Genomic DNA, 14,849 nt, shown 5'->3' on the forward strand with positions numbered 1-14,849 from the left:
TCATGTGCGGGCGACACATGAAATCTTTCGAGCGGGATCGTTGCCAGTGCCCCTGGACTGGCTCTTGTGCGGGTGGCACATAAAAGACACCATTTCGAGCGTGGCCGTTTTCGTGTCGGTGACACGTAAAAGCACCCACTACACTCTCTGAGTGGTTGGCGTTAGGAAGGGCATCCAGCTGTAGAAACTCTGCCAAATTAGATTGGAGCCTGGTGTTGCCATCCGGTTTCACCAGTCCTCAGTCAAATCGTCCAACCCATGCTAGCATGGAAAGCGAACGTTAAACGATGATGATGATGATGATGATGATTGATGTAGAATAAAGTGAATTCAACAAACCTTTATACTGTCTTCATTATGTGCACCATCAAGATAATAAGTTATGTTGTGTCTTTTTACAACCTGTACACGTCCCAACCATTGGTTTGATGTAAGAGCTGTGAATATAATGCGATATAATTTTTACAAAAATATGAGTGCTACTTTTTACCAATAAAACATTTATAGTTCAAATTGATAATAAATGTTAGCAATTGTCTGTGGTGTAATTAGTAATACAGTCATATATAAGCAATTTATTAAAATAATCACAGATGATACTGAAATAATAAAAATGAAGTTATAATTACCTTCAATGACTTTATTAACGTCTTCAACAACAGGGTCAAGAACAGGAATGGTTTCCTTACTGTCTTCAAATTCTTGCAATGCAACTTTGCAAGTTGTGTCTCCTATAAATAGAAGTTTTATAGGTTTATCACAACGTATATAAAGTTATGCAATTTTCAGGATTTTATAGAGTTTTTAGAAGTATTTAAAAATCCAATTTTACCAACTTGTATTAAACATATTTATGTGTGTGAAACCACTGCCACTTCCTGTTTGTTTATTTGTATTGTTTGAAATGTTGTAATATTCTACTTTTTTTATTGCATTTTTATGGGTTAGGCAATGCCCATGACTGTTTTCAAGGCCTCTGAGAGTAATGGGAAAATGAAAGGAAGAAAACATGTTCCAAATGTTATCATGTACATCGTAGATCACTAGACCCAAATGCTTGCAACAGAGTGGAGCCTGCTAAAGGAACCCAAGGGTCAAATGGTACTGTTAAATATATGAAAATTATTATTGTTGTTGTCATTATTTTTATTCTTTGTATTGCCCAAATTGGAAGATATAAACGAGACTTTGTTTTCTGAATGTTTTAAGGCTTTAAAAAAGAAATTATTGTTCTTATCATTCCAATTCATTTGTTATAGTTCAAAATTGTTTTAGAATTTCTTATTGACTGTGTTTATTCTTAGCTAATTTTTGAAGTAGTTATTATCAGTTTCTTTGTATTCTTTCTGGACAAAGTTCAGGTTGTCAGTATGTCAATGTAAATTATAAAACAGTTACAGGTTCCATTTGTCCATACCCCAATATCATGTCTGTGTAAAATTTGCTTTTGAATTTTTTTCTTTTTTTGCTTTTTATCATCTACATCCTGGTACTACTAAGAAACCTAAATTATCAATTACTTGAAACCTATATTTTTGATATTGATAGATTAGAGTTAGTTATGATATGGTTATTCCTTTTGGATCAACATTTTGCAGCCACTATTTCTCTATAAAAATCTCTTTTGTCTATAAATTTCAGTATTTGACTATCTTAGCTCTTTAACATTTAAACCAGCCTTATCTGACCGTATCATATTCTATCTGTTTTAGTTCAAACCAGCCAGATCTGGACTGTCACATCAATGCTACATTGTCATTCTAAAAATAAACAATAACGTCAATAAGATCTTGAAACTACATGATGCATCATCAATTCAAAGCAATGTGAATAAATACACATTATGTTTGATAGAATAATCGAAATGCTAAAGGGTTACCTGTCTCTCAAACTACTCTTTATATTATATCTTTTTGTAAACCTCAAATTGATATCATTCTAATCATGCTCTAGGTTATTCCAATTTAATCTGGCAGAAAATAAAATGATATATAAGTTTTTCACTTTTTGCAAGATATAAATCAAGCTACACATTCTTCAGTACTTAATGTTTCACCTCTATAAAAAGCCATATCTCCTATGATTGAAATGAAGGCTGTCATAATCTTTATAGGAGACACATCTAGTACATCTTACCACACTTTATTTAACAAATGACAACTAACCTCTGTTGTTTTGATCCATCCATATCCTGGATAATTGAATAGCCAATGCCATATTTTCATATTCAAATGGTTCTTTATTGTAAAATGCAGGATTTTCTTTGACTATCTCATAAGATGAAAATGGAGGCGATAAATACAAACTACACTGAAAAATAGTCATACAAATATATATAAACATACCAAACCATCAAATATTAGATACTTCAACAATGATACAATATAAACATTTAGGAGGGAAATAAGTCAATAGATTAAACATTAAAAGCTTTAGAGTTGCAAAATTTATCCAAATAACTAACACTGTGGCTTTTCTTTGTCCCAGCAACCTGTATAACAAAGCTTTCGTTGGTATGCTATCCAATTAACCCTTTAACCCAAACTTCACCAACAGACAGTTGTTTCATACAGAATTGATCTTAAACATGTTTTATTGTTTCAGTTGGAATCATAATGCAAAAAGTTTTCTATAATTCTTTCCATAATATTGTTTATAAATAACTTAACATGATAGATGTACAAAGTTCAGATACAGATGTATCTGATATATGTTGTACCTCTATTCACAGAGCAATACTTCAATCTACCAATACAGTTACTTCAGTATAACCTAAATAACAACATCACTTCTCTTTTACTCACTCTCATATGAAGAACAAGGGTTCAAATTGCTAAATTCTTCATTCCTTATAGCAATTGAACTTAAACTCTTATTAACTAGTTTTAGAAAGCAAACAAAGGGAATGGGGATTTCCACTTTCGCTTGACCAAACCAATAAAAAGAACTACCTAGTTTTGTACACTGAATTAAGATAATGGATTTTGCTTAAGAACCCAATAAATAGTTCTGGTCACATGTGAACTTATGAACTTGGCAGTGTGTTGGCCCATGCCTTCACACGTAACTCCGATGTATCTATGGATAGAATATTATGTGAATGCACAGTTAAGAATATAGATTTTGTAAATATGGGAAGAAGGATTGCATCATAAAAGAATCGATATTTACATGTTTGCACAGCACATTAATATAAAACGTTAATAAAATAATTATCCTATTTTAGTTTCAACTCCAACATTAATAAAATTTTTACATTTTTATCCGTGGCCGTCTGCTTCAAAACTTTCATTGCAGCTTCTTTCTGAGGAGCAGTAACAGCAATGGAACCTGTCTAAATACAAATCAAGATACACAGTTGGCTATTTTACAATGCTTAATTATGTTGGTAGATGATTGATTAAAGAATTCTTCTAGTGACCAGCATGTGTTAATTTATTTTCAGGTGGAAAGATTCAATCAGTAAATAACACAAGCAATTACCATTTAATTCAGCCATCTATATTCCCACTTGTTCTCTCATTGAAAAGGAGGGGCTTGTACTTATAGCCGTTTTGGGTTTCTCTAAGCTGAGGAATGGGGATATTTAGAAGTTTGTGTAATAAATGTTCAGTTTGAATTCTTGCAGTCTAGTAGTAGTAGTTGTTACAACGACAGTAGCATTAAACCAAGGGGTGTTTTATGCCTACCATCTAAATCAGGCATGGACAGCCTTTTTTTAGGAAGCAGGCTACGAGATATGGTTCATAATCAGGTAGGCCACACTACTAAAAAAATCTGTGGTCACTTTTGTTAGGTGCATCATTCAGAAAGTTTTGTTGGCTGCATACAACCTGTAGGCCACAGTTTGCCCATGACTGATCTAAATAGTCAAGAGACTTGAATCCTAAGCAATGAATCCAGAAGACTGACAAGAAATTAGTAAAGAATAAGGTGAGTATGATTTGTTGGTAAGTGAGTATTGGTACATTTAATGTGTGGAGCATTAGAAACTAAATTATGATAAAATATGTAGTGAGAATAAAAAGAAAATTAGTCAATGATTAAATCATTTTTTTTCATTTTGCCAACAATTATGGAAGACCACTTTGGATATATTGTTGCTTATTCAGGTATCCTCTAAAAATATAATTGCACCATAACTTGGCACTAAATAAATATATAGTAAAGTGTATTTGTTGTCATCAGAGAATAGACTCTTTTAGAAATCAAATACACTCTGAATTTCAGAATTGTTTAATTTCTAAATAATTCTACAATTTGTTGGAGGTGCAATGTTAACTTAAAGAACAGTTAAAAAACAAGCTATCAAGTAAAGCCATTGACTGATGACTACAAAGAGAGGCATCTCAATATATAATGCAAATCAAAATCATTAGTGCACCAGGCAAAATATTTAGTGACATTTTGTCTAAACTTTTTACTCTTTTACTTGTTTCAGTCGTTTGACTGCGGCCATGCTGGAGCACTGCCTTTAGTTGAGCAAATCGACCCCAGGACTTATTCTTTGTAAGTCTAGTACTTATTCTATTGGTCTCTTTTGCTGAACTGCTAAGTTACGGGGATGTAAACACACCAGCATCAGTTGTCAAGCGATGTTGGAGGGACAAACACAGACACACAAACACACATATATATATATACATATACATATTTACGACAGGCTTCTTTCAGTTTCTGTCTACCAAATCCACTCAAGGCTTTGGTCAGCCTGAGGCTATAGTAGAAGACACTTGCCCAACATGCCACACAGTGGGACTGAACCCAGAACCATGTGGTTGGTAAGCAAGCTACTTACCACACAGCCACTCGTGCGCCTATCTGCATATTCTGAGTTCAAATTCTGCCAAGGTCAACTTTGCCTTTTATCCTTTCGGGGTTGATAAAATAAATAGCAGTTGAGCACTGGGATTGATGTAACTGACTTACCCACTCCCTGTGCCAAAATTTGAAACCAACATATAGTGGAAATGGATGAAAATAGGTGAAAATGTTGCATACATGGAAGATTCTCAAGCTAGAGGTAGAAAAGTGGAGAAGAAATAATAAGGGCAGGTTTAAGAGGACTGAACTTCACAGAAGAACAAATACAAATAGAAACGATATTTTGTAAAGCTGGCCTATTAATGCTAATTTTGAAAGATTTGTATTACCATGATAATGATGATGAAAATTGTGATGAACTTACCTTGAAAATACCAGCTTTATGTGCTGCAATGCTCTCTAAAGTATTACCAAGTACATTTACATGGTCAATGCCTAGATGTGTAATTCCACATACTACTGGGTTTTCAACAATGTTAGTACAATCATAAAGACCACCAAGGCCAACTTCAATGACTGCCACATCTACATCTTCTTTGTGGAAAACATAAACTGCCATCAATGTGAGGAATTGAAAATATGATGGCATTTGTTCCTTTTTTTCCTAAAAGAAAGAAAATCATTTTCATTATTAGTTACATGAATTTCAAGCAAATTTGATTAAAACAGAGATTTAAAGATACAAAGAAGACAAATATACATACAAGAAAATATTTAACAATTTAAATATAAACTAAAATCTTCTTACCAATAGCTGGTCATAGCAAATCCAAAAATATTTTGTGAAATCCTCTTTTGAAAGAGGAACCCCATTGATACGGATTCTTTCACGAACTTCAATCAGGTGTGGAGAACTGAAAAAAATACAAATGAAAATCAAAATATTAGCCCAGTTGAAACCAAAGTATCAGGATAACATAATCTCTTTATTTCATTTTTGTCATTACTTGAATTAAAAGAATCTTACTCTAAGGCAGTTAAAACTGTTTCATGATTTACCCGTTATGCAAATACCATTTCAACTATTAAATATCTTAGCTTTCAAACCTTTGAATATTTTAAATGCATAAAAAGATTGAAATAATTTGTTTTAACTTGTTGGTTCATATGCACCATGTATATTCATTGACGTCTTTGTCTTAATAGTCAATATGTAAAGGTTTCAATCAGCTTTGTACTTGCAGTTCTCCATACCGCAAAACACTAGTGTAGCTAGCAGAAGGTAAGGACCAGTCTACCATGAACAGTATTTTGCAGGGATGACAAATGATCACTGAAACCTTTTTTTCAGGTGCTCAATACCATCTCTCCTGCTCATCTTCCCTCCTGCACCCCTTTCCCAGTTCTCAGGGTTTGCATTATCAATGTAGGCACATTGAAAGGTAGGTCTAATGAGATTGTTAAAATGCTTGAATGGAGGCGTGTTGCTGTATGCTGTATCCAAGAAGTAAGGTGAAGAGGAGCTTCAGCCAGGTTCCACACAGGCAAGACACCTAAGTATAAAATCTTCTGGGAAGGTAACAGTGACGGGGTAGGTGGTGTGGGCATACTTCTTGCAGAGAAATAGGTGAATAAGGTCATAGAGGTAGTCAGAGTGAGTGATAAGGTGCTTAAGCTCAGACTAGTCTTGCAGAATAGCATAGCATCAATTATCTCTGCCTATGCTCCACAAGCAGGCCTACCAAATGAACAGAAGGACCATTTTTATGATATTCTTCTGCAGGCTACCTCTAAGACAAATGACAAGGATCTCATCTTTGTGGCTGGGGATTTCAATAGGTATGTCAGACAACAGCACGGTATTTTCCATGGTGTACATGGGGGCCATAGGATTGGTTCCCAAAACGAAGACGTAACAAGGCTACTGGAGTTCTGTGATACAAAAGCCTATTGATCTGCAACACCAACTTCAGGAAGCCAACCAGCCTGCTGATAACTTACCAATCAGGTGGCTATGCTAGCCAGATTGATTACATTCTCAGCAGGATGCATGGTTGCTCTTAAATACAAAGACTCTCCCTGGTGAAGAATGTATAGCCCAGCATAGACTAGTCTATCTTTTCCAATATTCAGTTAGTTTCCAGTCCTCTATGTTAGCTAACTTTTTCTCAACTATAACTTCAATCTTTATACATTCCAATGTCATTGGCTGTTCACTAATACATCATGCTGAGAAAAAGAGACATACAAAAAAATTCATCAAATTTAGCCTGAACACACTTGTACATGGTTATAGGAATTACTATAAAGGAACAGTATGCTAGACATCCCCCAAAATCTGTGAGTTCAAATTTTCAAACTGCCTTTAAACAAAGTATAGCATTTCTTTTAACCGTTTTGGTAGAAAATGAGTGCAGTTCTAGTTTCACAGATTTAGTGATTGGATGTAGATGGTATATCTTAAGATTAGAAAAGGTAAGAATTATCATCATACATTTTTATAAGGCTGGCAACAACTTGTATATCATGCATAGCTTTATGATTGAATGTGTAGTTTTAGAGAGGACATTGTAAGTTAAAATTCTGCTGCAAAGGTTTAAATTTACAGATCCACCCAACCAACACCATAATGTAAAACATGGCAATTATGAGCCAACAAGAAAGCTTCTACATAGTCGCTTTATCAGCTAGAAAAAAGAGCCAAATATCCCTCAAATTAATCTCTACTTTCTTTAAAAAAAGGAAGGACGCATTTGACAATACAGTTTTAGATATACAAATACAGGTTGGTCAAGGCTGGGATGCCTGTGATCATAGGTCTTATTCAGTCAGGACAGACTTAGGGCTATAATAGCAGAATTACTATTAAAATAAGATGTTTTAGTAACGTCTGCAAAAACATCCTTTTCTCGTTGTTATTGAATAATTTTTAAACCAACATGCATTGAAACACAATCAATGCATCAGAAGAATTTTGAAAATCAATTCTTACCTAAAAAATCCAGTCTTGTATCCTTTATGATGTAAAATACTCTCAGTGTAAGCACAAGTTGATCCCTTGCCTTTGGTTCCAGCTATGTGAATCACTGATAATTTGTCCAAGTCTCCTAACTGGAAAGAAATATATATATATATATATATATTGAGCCATCCCATAAATAATGCGGTTTTTTTCAATTGCATGTACTAAAAGTCAGAGGGGGATAGGATAAACTACCTGCATCAGCTTACTATAAAAGCAGGTAGTGATTTATCTTATTCTTCGTGAAGTTTTGAAGAGTGCACTTCGATTTTAACAGTTATTTTTTCAAAGCTATAATGGAAGTGACAAAACAGTATATTTGGCATATTTTGCTTTATGAGTTCATTAAAGGAAATAACACAATGGAAAGTGCAAAGAATATTAAAGCAGTATATGGGGATCGGACAATGAGTGTAAGCCAGTGTCAACAGCAATTCCAGAATTTCCGAGCTGGAAACTACAGCCTAGAAGATAAACCTTGTCTTGGAAGATCTGTAGGGCTCGACAAGGATGCCCTGCAAATACTGGTGGAACAAAATCCCATCGTAACTGTTGAGGAAAGTGGCAGAAAAGCTTGGATTTGGTCATTCAACCATTCATTGACACCTGTGTGCCACTGGAAAAGCCAGCAAATTGTGGCAATGGGTACTTCAAACTTTCCAAATCTAATCGCATGCAGAGAGTGAATGTGTGCTCTTCTTTGCTGTCACATCTCACAAATGAACCTTTTTTGGACTGAATAGTGAGTGACTGGTGATGAGAAATGAGTTCTCTATAAAAATGTCAAGTGCCGAAGACAGTGGATAAGGAAAGGAGAAACACCGGCACCCCAGGCTAAAGAAGGTCTTCACCCATGTAAGGTGAAGAGAGGCCTTGCAAGTCTACTAGATAGATGGAAGAGCATTGTAGAAAATGAAGGACAGTATATTTTAGATTTAAAAAGAACTTTGTTTATCTTAATTTTGAAAAATAAAAGAATGACCCAATATGTGTGTGCATGTGTGTGTGTGTGTGTGTGTGTGTGTGTGTGTGTGTGTGTGTGTGTGTGTGTGTGTGTGTGTGTGTGCATATGTATGTGTGTATGTATATGTGTGTGTATGTATGTATGTATATATATATATATATATATATGTATATATATATACACATGCATACATGTGTATATATATAATTGTGGAAGGTACTTGTGGAAGGGGTGGACCCAGGAAGACGTGAGATAAAGTGGTGAGAAAGGATTTTTAGATGCTGGGCCTCAGAGGAAATGACAAGGGACTGGAAGATGTGGCGATTTGGTGTGTAAAGCAAAGTAAAATTATTGTCTTCTACACATATGCATGTGTCAGTGCTGTGTAAAAAGCACCCAGTACACTCTGTAAATGGTTGCTGTTAGGAAGGACATCCAGCTGTAGAAACCATGCCACAACAGACAATTGGAGTCTGGACAGCTCTTAGCTAGCCACCTCCATGTCAAACCGTCCAACCCATGTCAGCATGGAAAGCAGACATTAAGTGATGATGATGATGATAATATATATATGTATGTATGTATACATGTATAGTAGACAGCAAAATAAGAATTTTGTCTTTATTATTTTTATGTATTATTATGCTTTGGGCACACACACACACACACACACATTAGCAAATGGTGTCAATGTTGAGATACTGATTGAGATACTAGCTTCCTTTTTGGCTGTGTGCATACACTCACACACACACACACAAACATTCATACAGTCTCTCTCTCTCTCTCTTTCCCATGCACACACACTCATATTATTGAGGATATTTTAATGTAAATTAATAGTTTATTATTGTTTTTTTAGAATGATCAAGGCTTCAGAAGTGAGTTAACATATGCTGCTGTGACAATCATGCATTTGTCAAAGGCATCAATAATTTCAATGATGTGAAACAGAGAACAAGCTTACTACCAAAGCTACTGTATTCACCATCAGTATCAATTAATAAAGTTTTTACTTTTGATTAAGTTAAAGGTCAGCTTCCTCTAACTAGACACACCAGGATGATTTAACCCAGATTACAAATTTTGGCAGAATGCCAGCAATTTCAGGGTGGAGGGCTAGCTGATTACAGCAACCCAAGTGCTTAACTGATATTTATTTTATTAATCCCCTTAAGGATGAAAGGCAAAGTTGAATCCAGTATATATATTACTAGTCCTTACTAAATTGTCTCCAGACAAGTGAAGGATAAACTTGATTGAAGCAAAACCTGAATCCAGAATGAAGAGAGGCATAACAAAATACTATAATTGCTTTACATTGTGGAAGAGCTACTTTAACCATCTAAAGATACACAAAGGCTTTCTACTTTGCTTTCCATTTATTTTGTGAGCTGTCAAAATTTATGTCACACCAATGCAACTTGATCACTGATATCGGGTCAACTACAATTGTTTGAAACTTAGTTAATGGCAAATTATTATTTATATACCTCCAAGATTCTTTTCTCTCTCTTTTTATTTTTTCGGTTGAACTAACAGACATACTAGTTTCCTGCATACATGACCTGCTGGTGCCATTCTTTTGTCTGTAAAATTTAGTATGCATGTATGTCAAGCAACAAGTAGAGACCAGGATGTCTGCAGACTCAACAAGAAAAAATAACCCTGAGGCTCACACGAACTTGCTTTTATTTAACCCTTTTATTGTGGAAACTAAAGATATCAAACCAAATTTTACAGCCAAAAATGGTAGGTCAACTTACATACCAAAATGATTTGGACGACTGAAAATTCCATGTGAAATGCAGCAGGTAGTGATGATATTTGAATGTTTACACTATAAGCTACATTGATTTGTATGCCATAAAATACAGTGGCTCTAGATACACTGTGCCTAAAAAAAGGAAGATGAAACAGTTACAACCAGATTACCATGATCATATGTTTGCGTGATGGAGGCTGATCTATGGCTAAATCTCAATAACAAGAATATCAATGAAATTATAAGTTGTGTACAAATTCAGTTTTATTGAAATAAAAATCAAGTGACTCACAGTTAAATTAATGTCAGTCAAACATGATCTGACAAAGTTCAATTTGGCTTCAGGATCTTGTGATTTATTAGCTTGTAAAAGGTTTAGCTTTTTAATGGCATCCTATAAAAATGAAAATAAAAAATTTCTTATATTGATTTACATCAACAAATTTATGATGAGAAAAAAAAAGAAAATGATATAGGAGACACATTGGTCTCTCTAACTAAATGTAGTTGTTTAAATATGTAAGTGTCTTCATAGAGCTTGAGGTGAGGGATTTTAAAAGCCAGAGCATTGCTCTGGTTTCATGGCATTAAGTAGTAAGCAGATAAAGGTTTTGCTTTGATAAGACATGTATCTAAGATAACATTTTCAGAAAATTTCTTACATACAGTGAGTTCACAATGTTCAATAAAACAGCTATGATTAACATAGCCAGAATTAATTCAAGTGACTTAATAATCAACCTTTAGTCCTGTGGAAAAATAACAAACAAAAATATTCTTATTCATGAATAAATAAGTTTGAATAAAATAGTATTCAAATAGGTAACTAAAATCATGAAGCTGTAAATTTTCCAAATAGTGTATGTTTTTAGATATATTTCATTGGTCTATTTCTTTAAGAGAAATGTTTTTTAATTGTAGAAATGTCTTAATTTTCATATAAAAAGCTGATATACTGAATACTAGATAAGAACAAAACAGCTGTTAGAGGACAGTTCATCAAGCTAAGTTTGTTATCAGTACTTCAGCAAATAAGTTGGGAAAATAGCTATTTTCCCTAATACACACCTTCTGGTTTGTTTATTACATTCATATAAAATATAAATGACCAACTAATTGAATTTTTGAAATTTTTTTGTTACATATTTGAGTAAAAATAAATTTCTATTAGAATATTGAATATATTCTTTTCTACTCTAGGCACAAGGCCTGAAATTTTGGGGGAGGGGGGGGGGCAGTCGATTAGATCGATCCCAGTATGTAACTAGTACTTAATTTATCGACCTTGATAGGATGAAAGGCAAAGTCGACCTCGGCGGAATATTGAATATATTAATGAATTCTTAGATAGGTATGACAACTGTAATTTGTTAAGCAAGAATGTTCATCACTTTCTAACATTATTTATACCTAAAATAAGATAGTTCCAACAGAGTGAAAAGCAGGTCAAAGACTCAATTTACTACTGTACTATACAATCATAACTAAATGGTCACTAGTATATAATTGCATATATACAATAGTTACAATAAAATATTTGAAAAGGCAGCTTTTATTTTAATTGTTACTGTAATTGTATTTAACATATCATGTTCCCTTTCTAAAAAAATATTTTGTACATTATTTTAACTTCTTTGTTACAAAAATTTTATCTGACTATAGCAGCAAGATATGACTGAAAATATTTTGTTTACAAATTGCTGGCATGTTCTCTTTGCAATCATGTGGCTCCAAGTTCAATTCCACTGCACAGAACTTTGGGAAAAAATATTTTACTATAGCTGTAACCAATACCTTGGGAATACAATTTTATAGATGAAAATTGAGCAGAAACCTTTTATATGTACAAATATTTTTTCATTCATTTTAACATCCATTTTACAAGGTGGGCATAAGTTGGATAAAGGCTTATTATTAAGACATTATTTTACTGTTGGATGCTCTACCTACAGCTAAGTTTTACCTGTTTTTCAAGTAGTGTTCATAATTCCACCTCGCTTTGAAAACAGAGTTAAGGGGCAATTCATTAACAGGGAATGCCAACATAATATCACAATTTTTGCTTTGATGTTTTCATATGAAGAAACAGAATATAAAAGTCCATACAGGCACACACATAGACAGACAGACAGACACACACACACACACACACACATATACAAATGCATATATGGTGGGCTTCAAAACAAAGCCAAGTACAGAGGTTTATCATTGGCTAGATATTTCTCCTGGAGTTGCATTAGCATAAATATAGCATCAGTGGTGCTTCTACCTGGCGTTTCAGTCATTTGATTGTGACCATGCTGGAGCATCACCTTCAAGGGTTTTAGTTGAAGAAATCAACTGCAGGACTTATTTCCAAAGCATAATACTTATTCTATCAGGGTCTTTTGCTGAACCGCAAAGTTACAGGGATGTAAACATGCCAACACGAGTTATCAAATGGTGATGGGGAACAAACATAGACACACACACACACACATACATATGTATACATATATATGATGGGCTTCTTTCAGTTTCCATCTACCAAATTCACTCACATGGCTTTGGTTGGCCCAAGGTTATAATAGAAGATACTTGCTCAAGGTGTCACACAATGGGACTTAACCTGGAACCATGTGGCTGGTAAACAAGCTTCTTACCATACAGCCATATATATATATATATATATATATATATATATATATATATATACATACATACATACACAGAGAGAGGCAGACAGAGAGATCATCATCATTATTTAACATCCATGTTTCATACCAGCATGTGTTGGATGGAGTTTGTTGGGGTTACGGCTGGGTGCCCTTTGCAAGCAAGGTAATATGGCCAGACATGTCTTTTGTAGAGTATTGGAAATGAATGACATTCATTTACAACAATCACCCAACGTCAAGATAAGGAGACACAAACATATGCACACTCTCTCACACTGACCCTGCCTAATATCTTGCTTTGTTGTATCTTTGCAGCTGCTGTTGTTCTTTTGCTCTTGATCAGCTCACATCATGTTGGTCAATGATCAAAACATTCCAGCCATGACTCTTCTGTCTATTTAGGAGTATCTAAGAATACCTTATTTAATATGCCCTTCCCTCTTAAGATGAAGGTGTATGATTTAAGGGGGGTTTGGCTGCTCTTTTTAGTAGGTTATGTGACCACATAAAATGTTCCCTCTTTGACTACCATCAGTTTTATCATCATCATTTAATGTCTGCTTCCAATGCTGGCATGGGTTGAACAGTTTGACAGAAAATGGCCAGCTTGGGAGCTGCCTAAGCTCCATTGTCTATTTTGGCATGGTTTCTATGGCTAGATGCCCTTCCTAATGCCAACCACTTAAGAGTATACTGGGTACTTTTTACTTGGAACCGACACAGGTGCTTTTATGTGGCACTGGCACATGCACCTTTATGTGGCACCAGCATGGGCGCTTTCACATGACACCAGCACAATTGCTTTTTACATGACACCAGTACCTGTAAACCCTCAAGGGAGGGACCTCTCAGCTGAGAGAGGGATGTAGAGGACATTCTTGTATGTTTGGATGGCCACAGTTTTACTTAGTTTGACAAGTTTTCTGAAAAACAGTGCAATTTTGAAATAAGTTATAACAAATTATACCAGTTACCTAGTTTTAATTTTCTGTTGAAATCTCATCACTTACATATGGTAAAGTGAGGATAATATAATCTCTCTTTTCCTTTCCCATACATATTTGTTTCAATAAAGTGTTGCTATATATTCATCCATTGAAGCATTATCGCTACAGACAATTGCCAAACTAATTGCGCCTGTTTTTTCAGAGACTACTTTGCTTGCCCTGAGAGCACTGATAAAGACACAGAATTGTAACATGAAAAAAAAAAATCTATATATATATACAGTAGTCCTCCGATATTTGCGGGGGTTACGTTCCTAGAGCACCCGCGGATAGTGAAAAACCACGAATATTGGACGTGGTCCATAAAAATGCCTATAAATATCAAAATATAACATAAAATATTATATATCATCATCATCATCGTTTAACGTCCGCTTTCCATGCTAGCATGGGTTGGACGATTTGATTGAGGACTGGGGAAACCGGATGGCAACACCAGGCTCCAATCTAATTTGGCAGAGTTTCTACAGCTGGATGCCCTTCCTAACGCCAACCACTCAGAGAGTGTAGTGGGTGCTTTTACGTGTCACCCGCACGAAAACGGCCACGCTCGAAATGGTGTCTTTTATGTGCCACCCGCACAAGCCAGTCCAGGGGCACTGGCAACGATCTCGCTCGAAAACCCTATGGGAGCCAGTCAGGCGGTACTGGCAACGGCCACGCTCAA

General features: G+C 34.9%; 1 protein-coding gene and 1 long non-coding RNA gene across 5 annotated transcripts in view; one reads left to right on the forward strand and one right to left on the reverse strand.

Moving 5' to 3' along the window:
* LOC128248577 (uncharacterized) overlaps positions 1-10,885 on the forward strand; it is a 42,874-nt gene extending 31,989 nt beyond the window's left edge. For 2 of the 3 annotated variants that reach the window (XR_008264755.1, XR_008264757.1), the window contains exons 2-3: positions 949-1,101; positions 10,293-10,885. This is a non-coding gene — a long non-coding RNA (uncharacterized LOC128248577). Of the gene's footprint in view, positions 1-948; positions 1,102-1,712; positions 2,156-10,292 lie in introns of those variants that run through there. The other variant, XR_008264756.1, reaches the window with a different exon arrangement.
* The window catches only part of LOC106878273 (folylpolyglutamate synthase, mitochondrial), a 33,156-nt gene that overhangs the window by 9,287 nt on the left and 9,020 nt on the right, over positions 1-14,849 (reverse strand). For both annotated transcript variants that reach the window (XM_014927449.2, XM_014927450.2), the window contains exons 2-9: positions 10,808-10,909; positions 7,757-7,875; positions 5,573-5,678; positions 5,189-5,428; positions 3,257-3,334; positions 2,166-2,310; positions 630-731; positions 340-437 (exon numbers count right to left, since the gene is read on the reverse strand). In XM_014927449.2, the coding sequence (XP_014782935.1) occupies positions 340-437; positions 630-731; positions 2,166-2,310; positions 3,257-3,334; positions 5,189-5,428; positions 5,573-5,678; positions 7,757-7,875; positions 10,808-10,909 (990 nt within the window). The remainder of the gene's footprint in view (positions 1-339; positions 438-629; positions 732-2,165; positions 2,311-3,256; positions 3,335-5,188; positions 5,429-5,572; positions 5,679-7,756; positions 7,876-10,807; positions 10,910-14,849) is intronic.

Source organism: Octopus bimaculoides, chromosome 1 (assembly GCF_001194135.2).
Source record: "Octopus bimaculoides isolate UCB-OBI-ISO-001 chromosome 1, ASM119413v2, whole genome shotgun sequence".
Classification (NCBI taxonomy): Eukaryota; Metazoa; Mollusca; class Cephalopoda; order Octopoda; family Octopodidae; genus Octopus; species Octopus bimaculoides.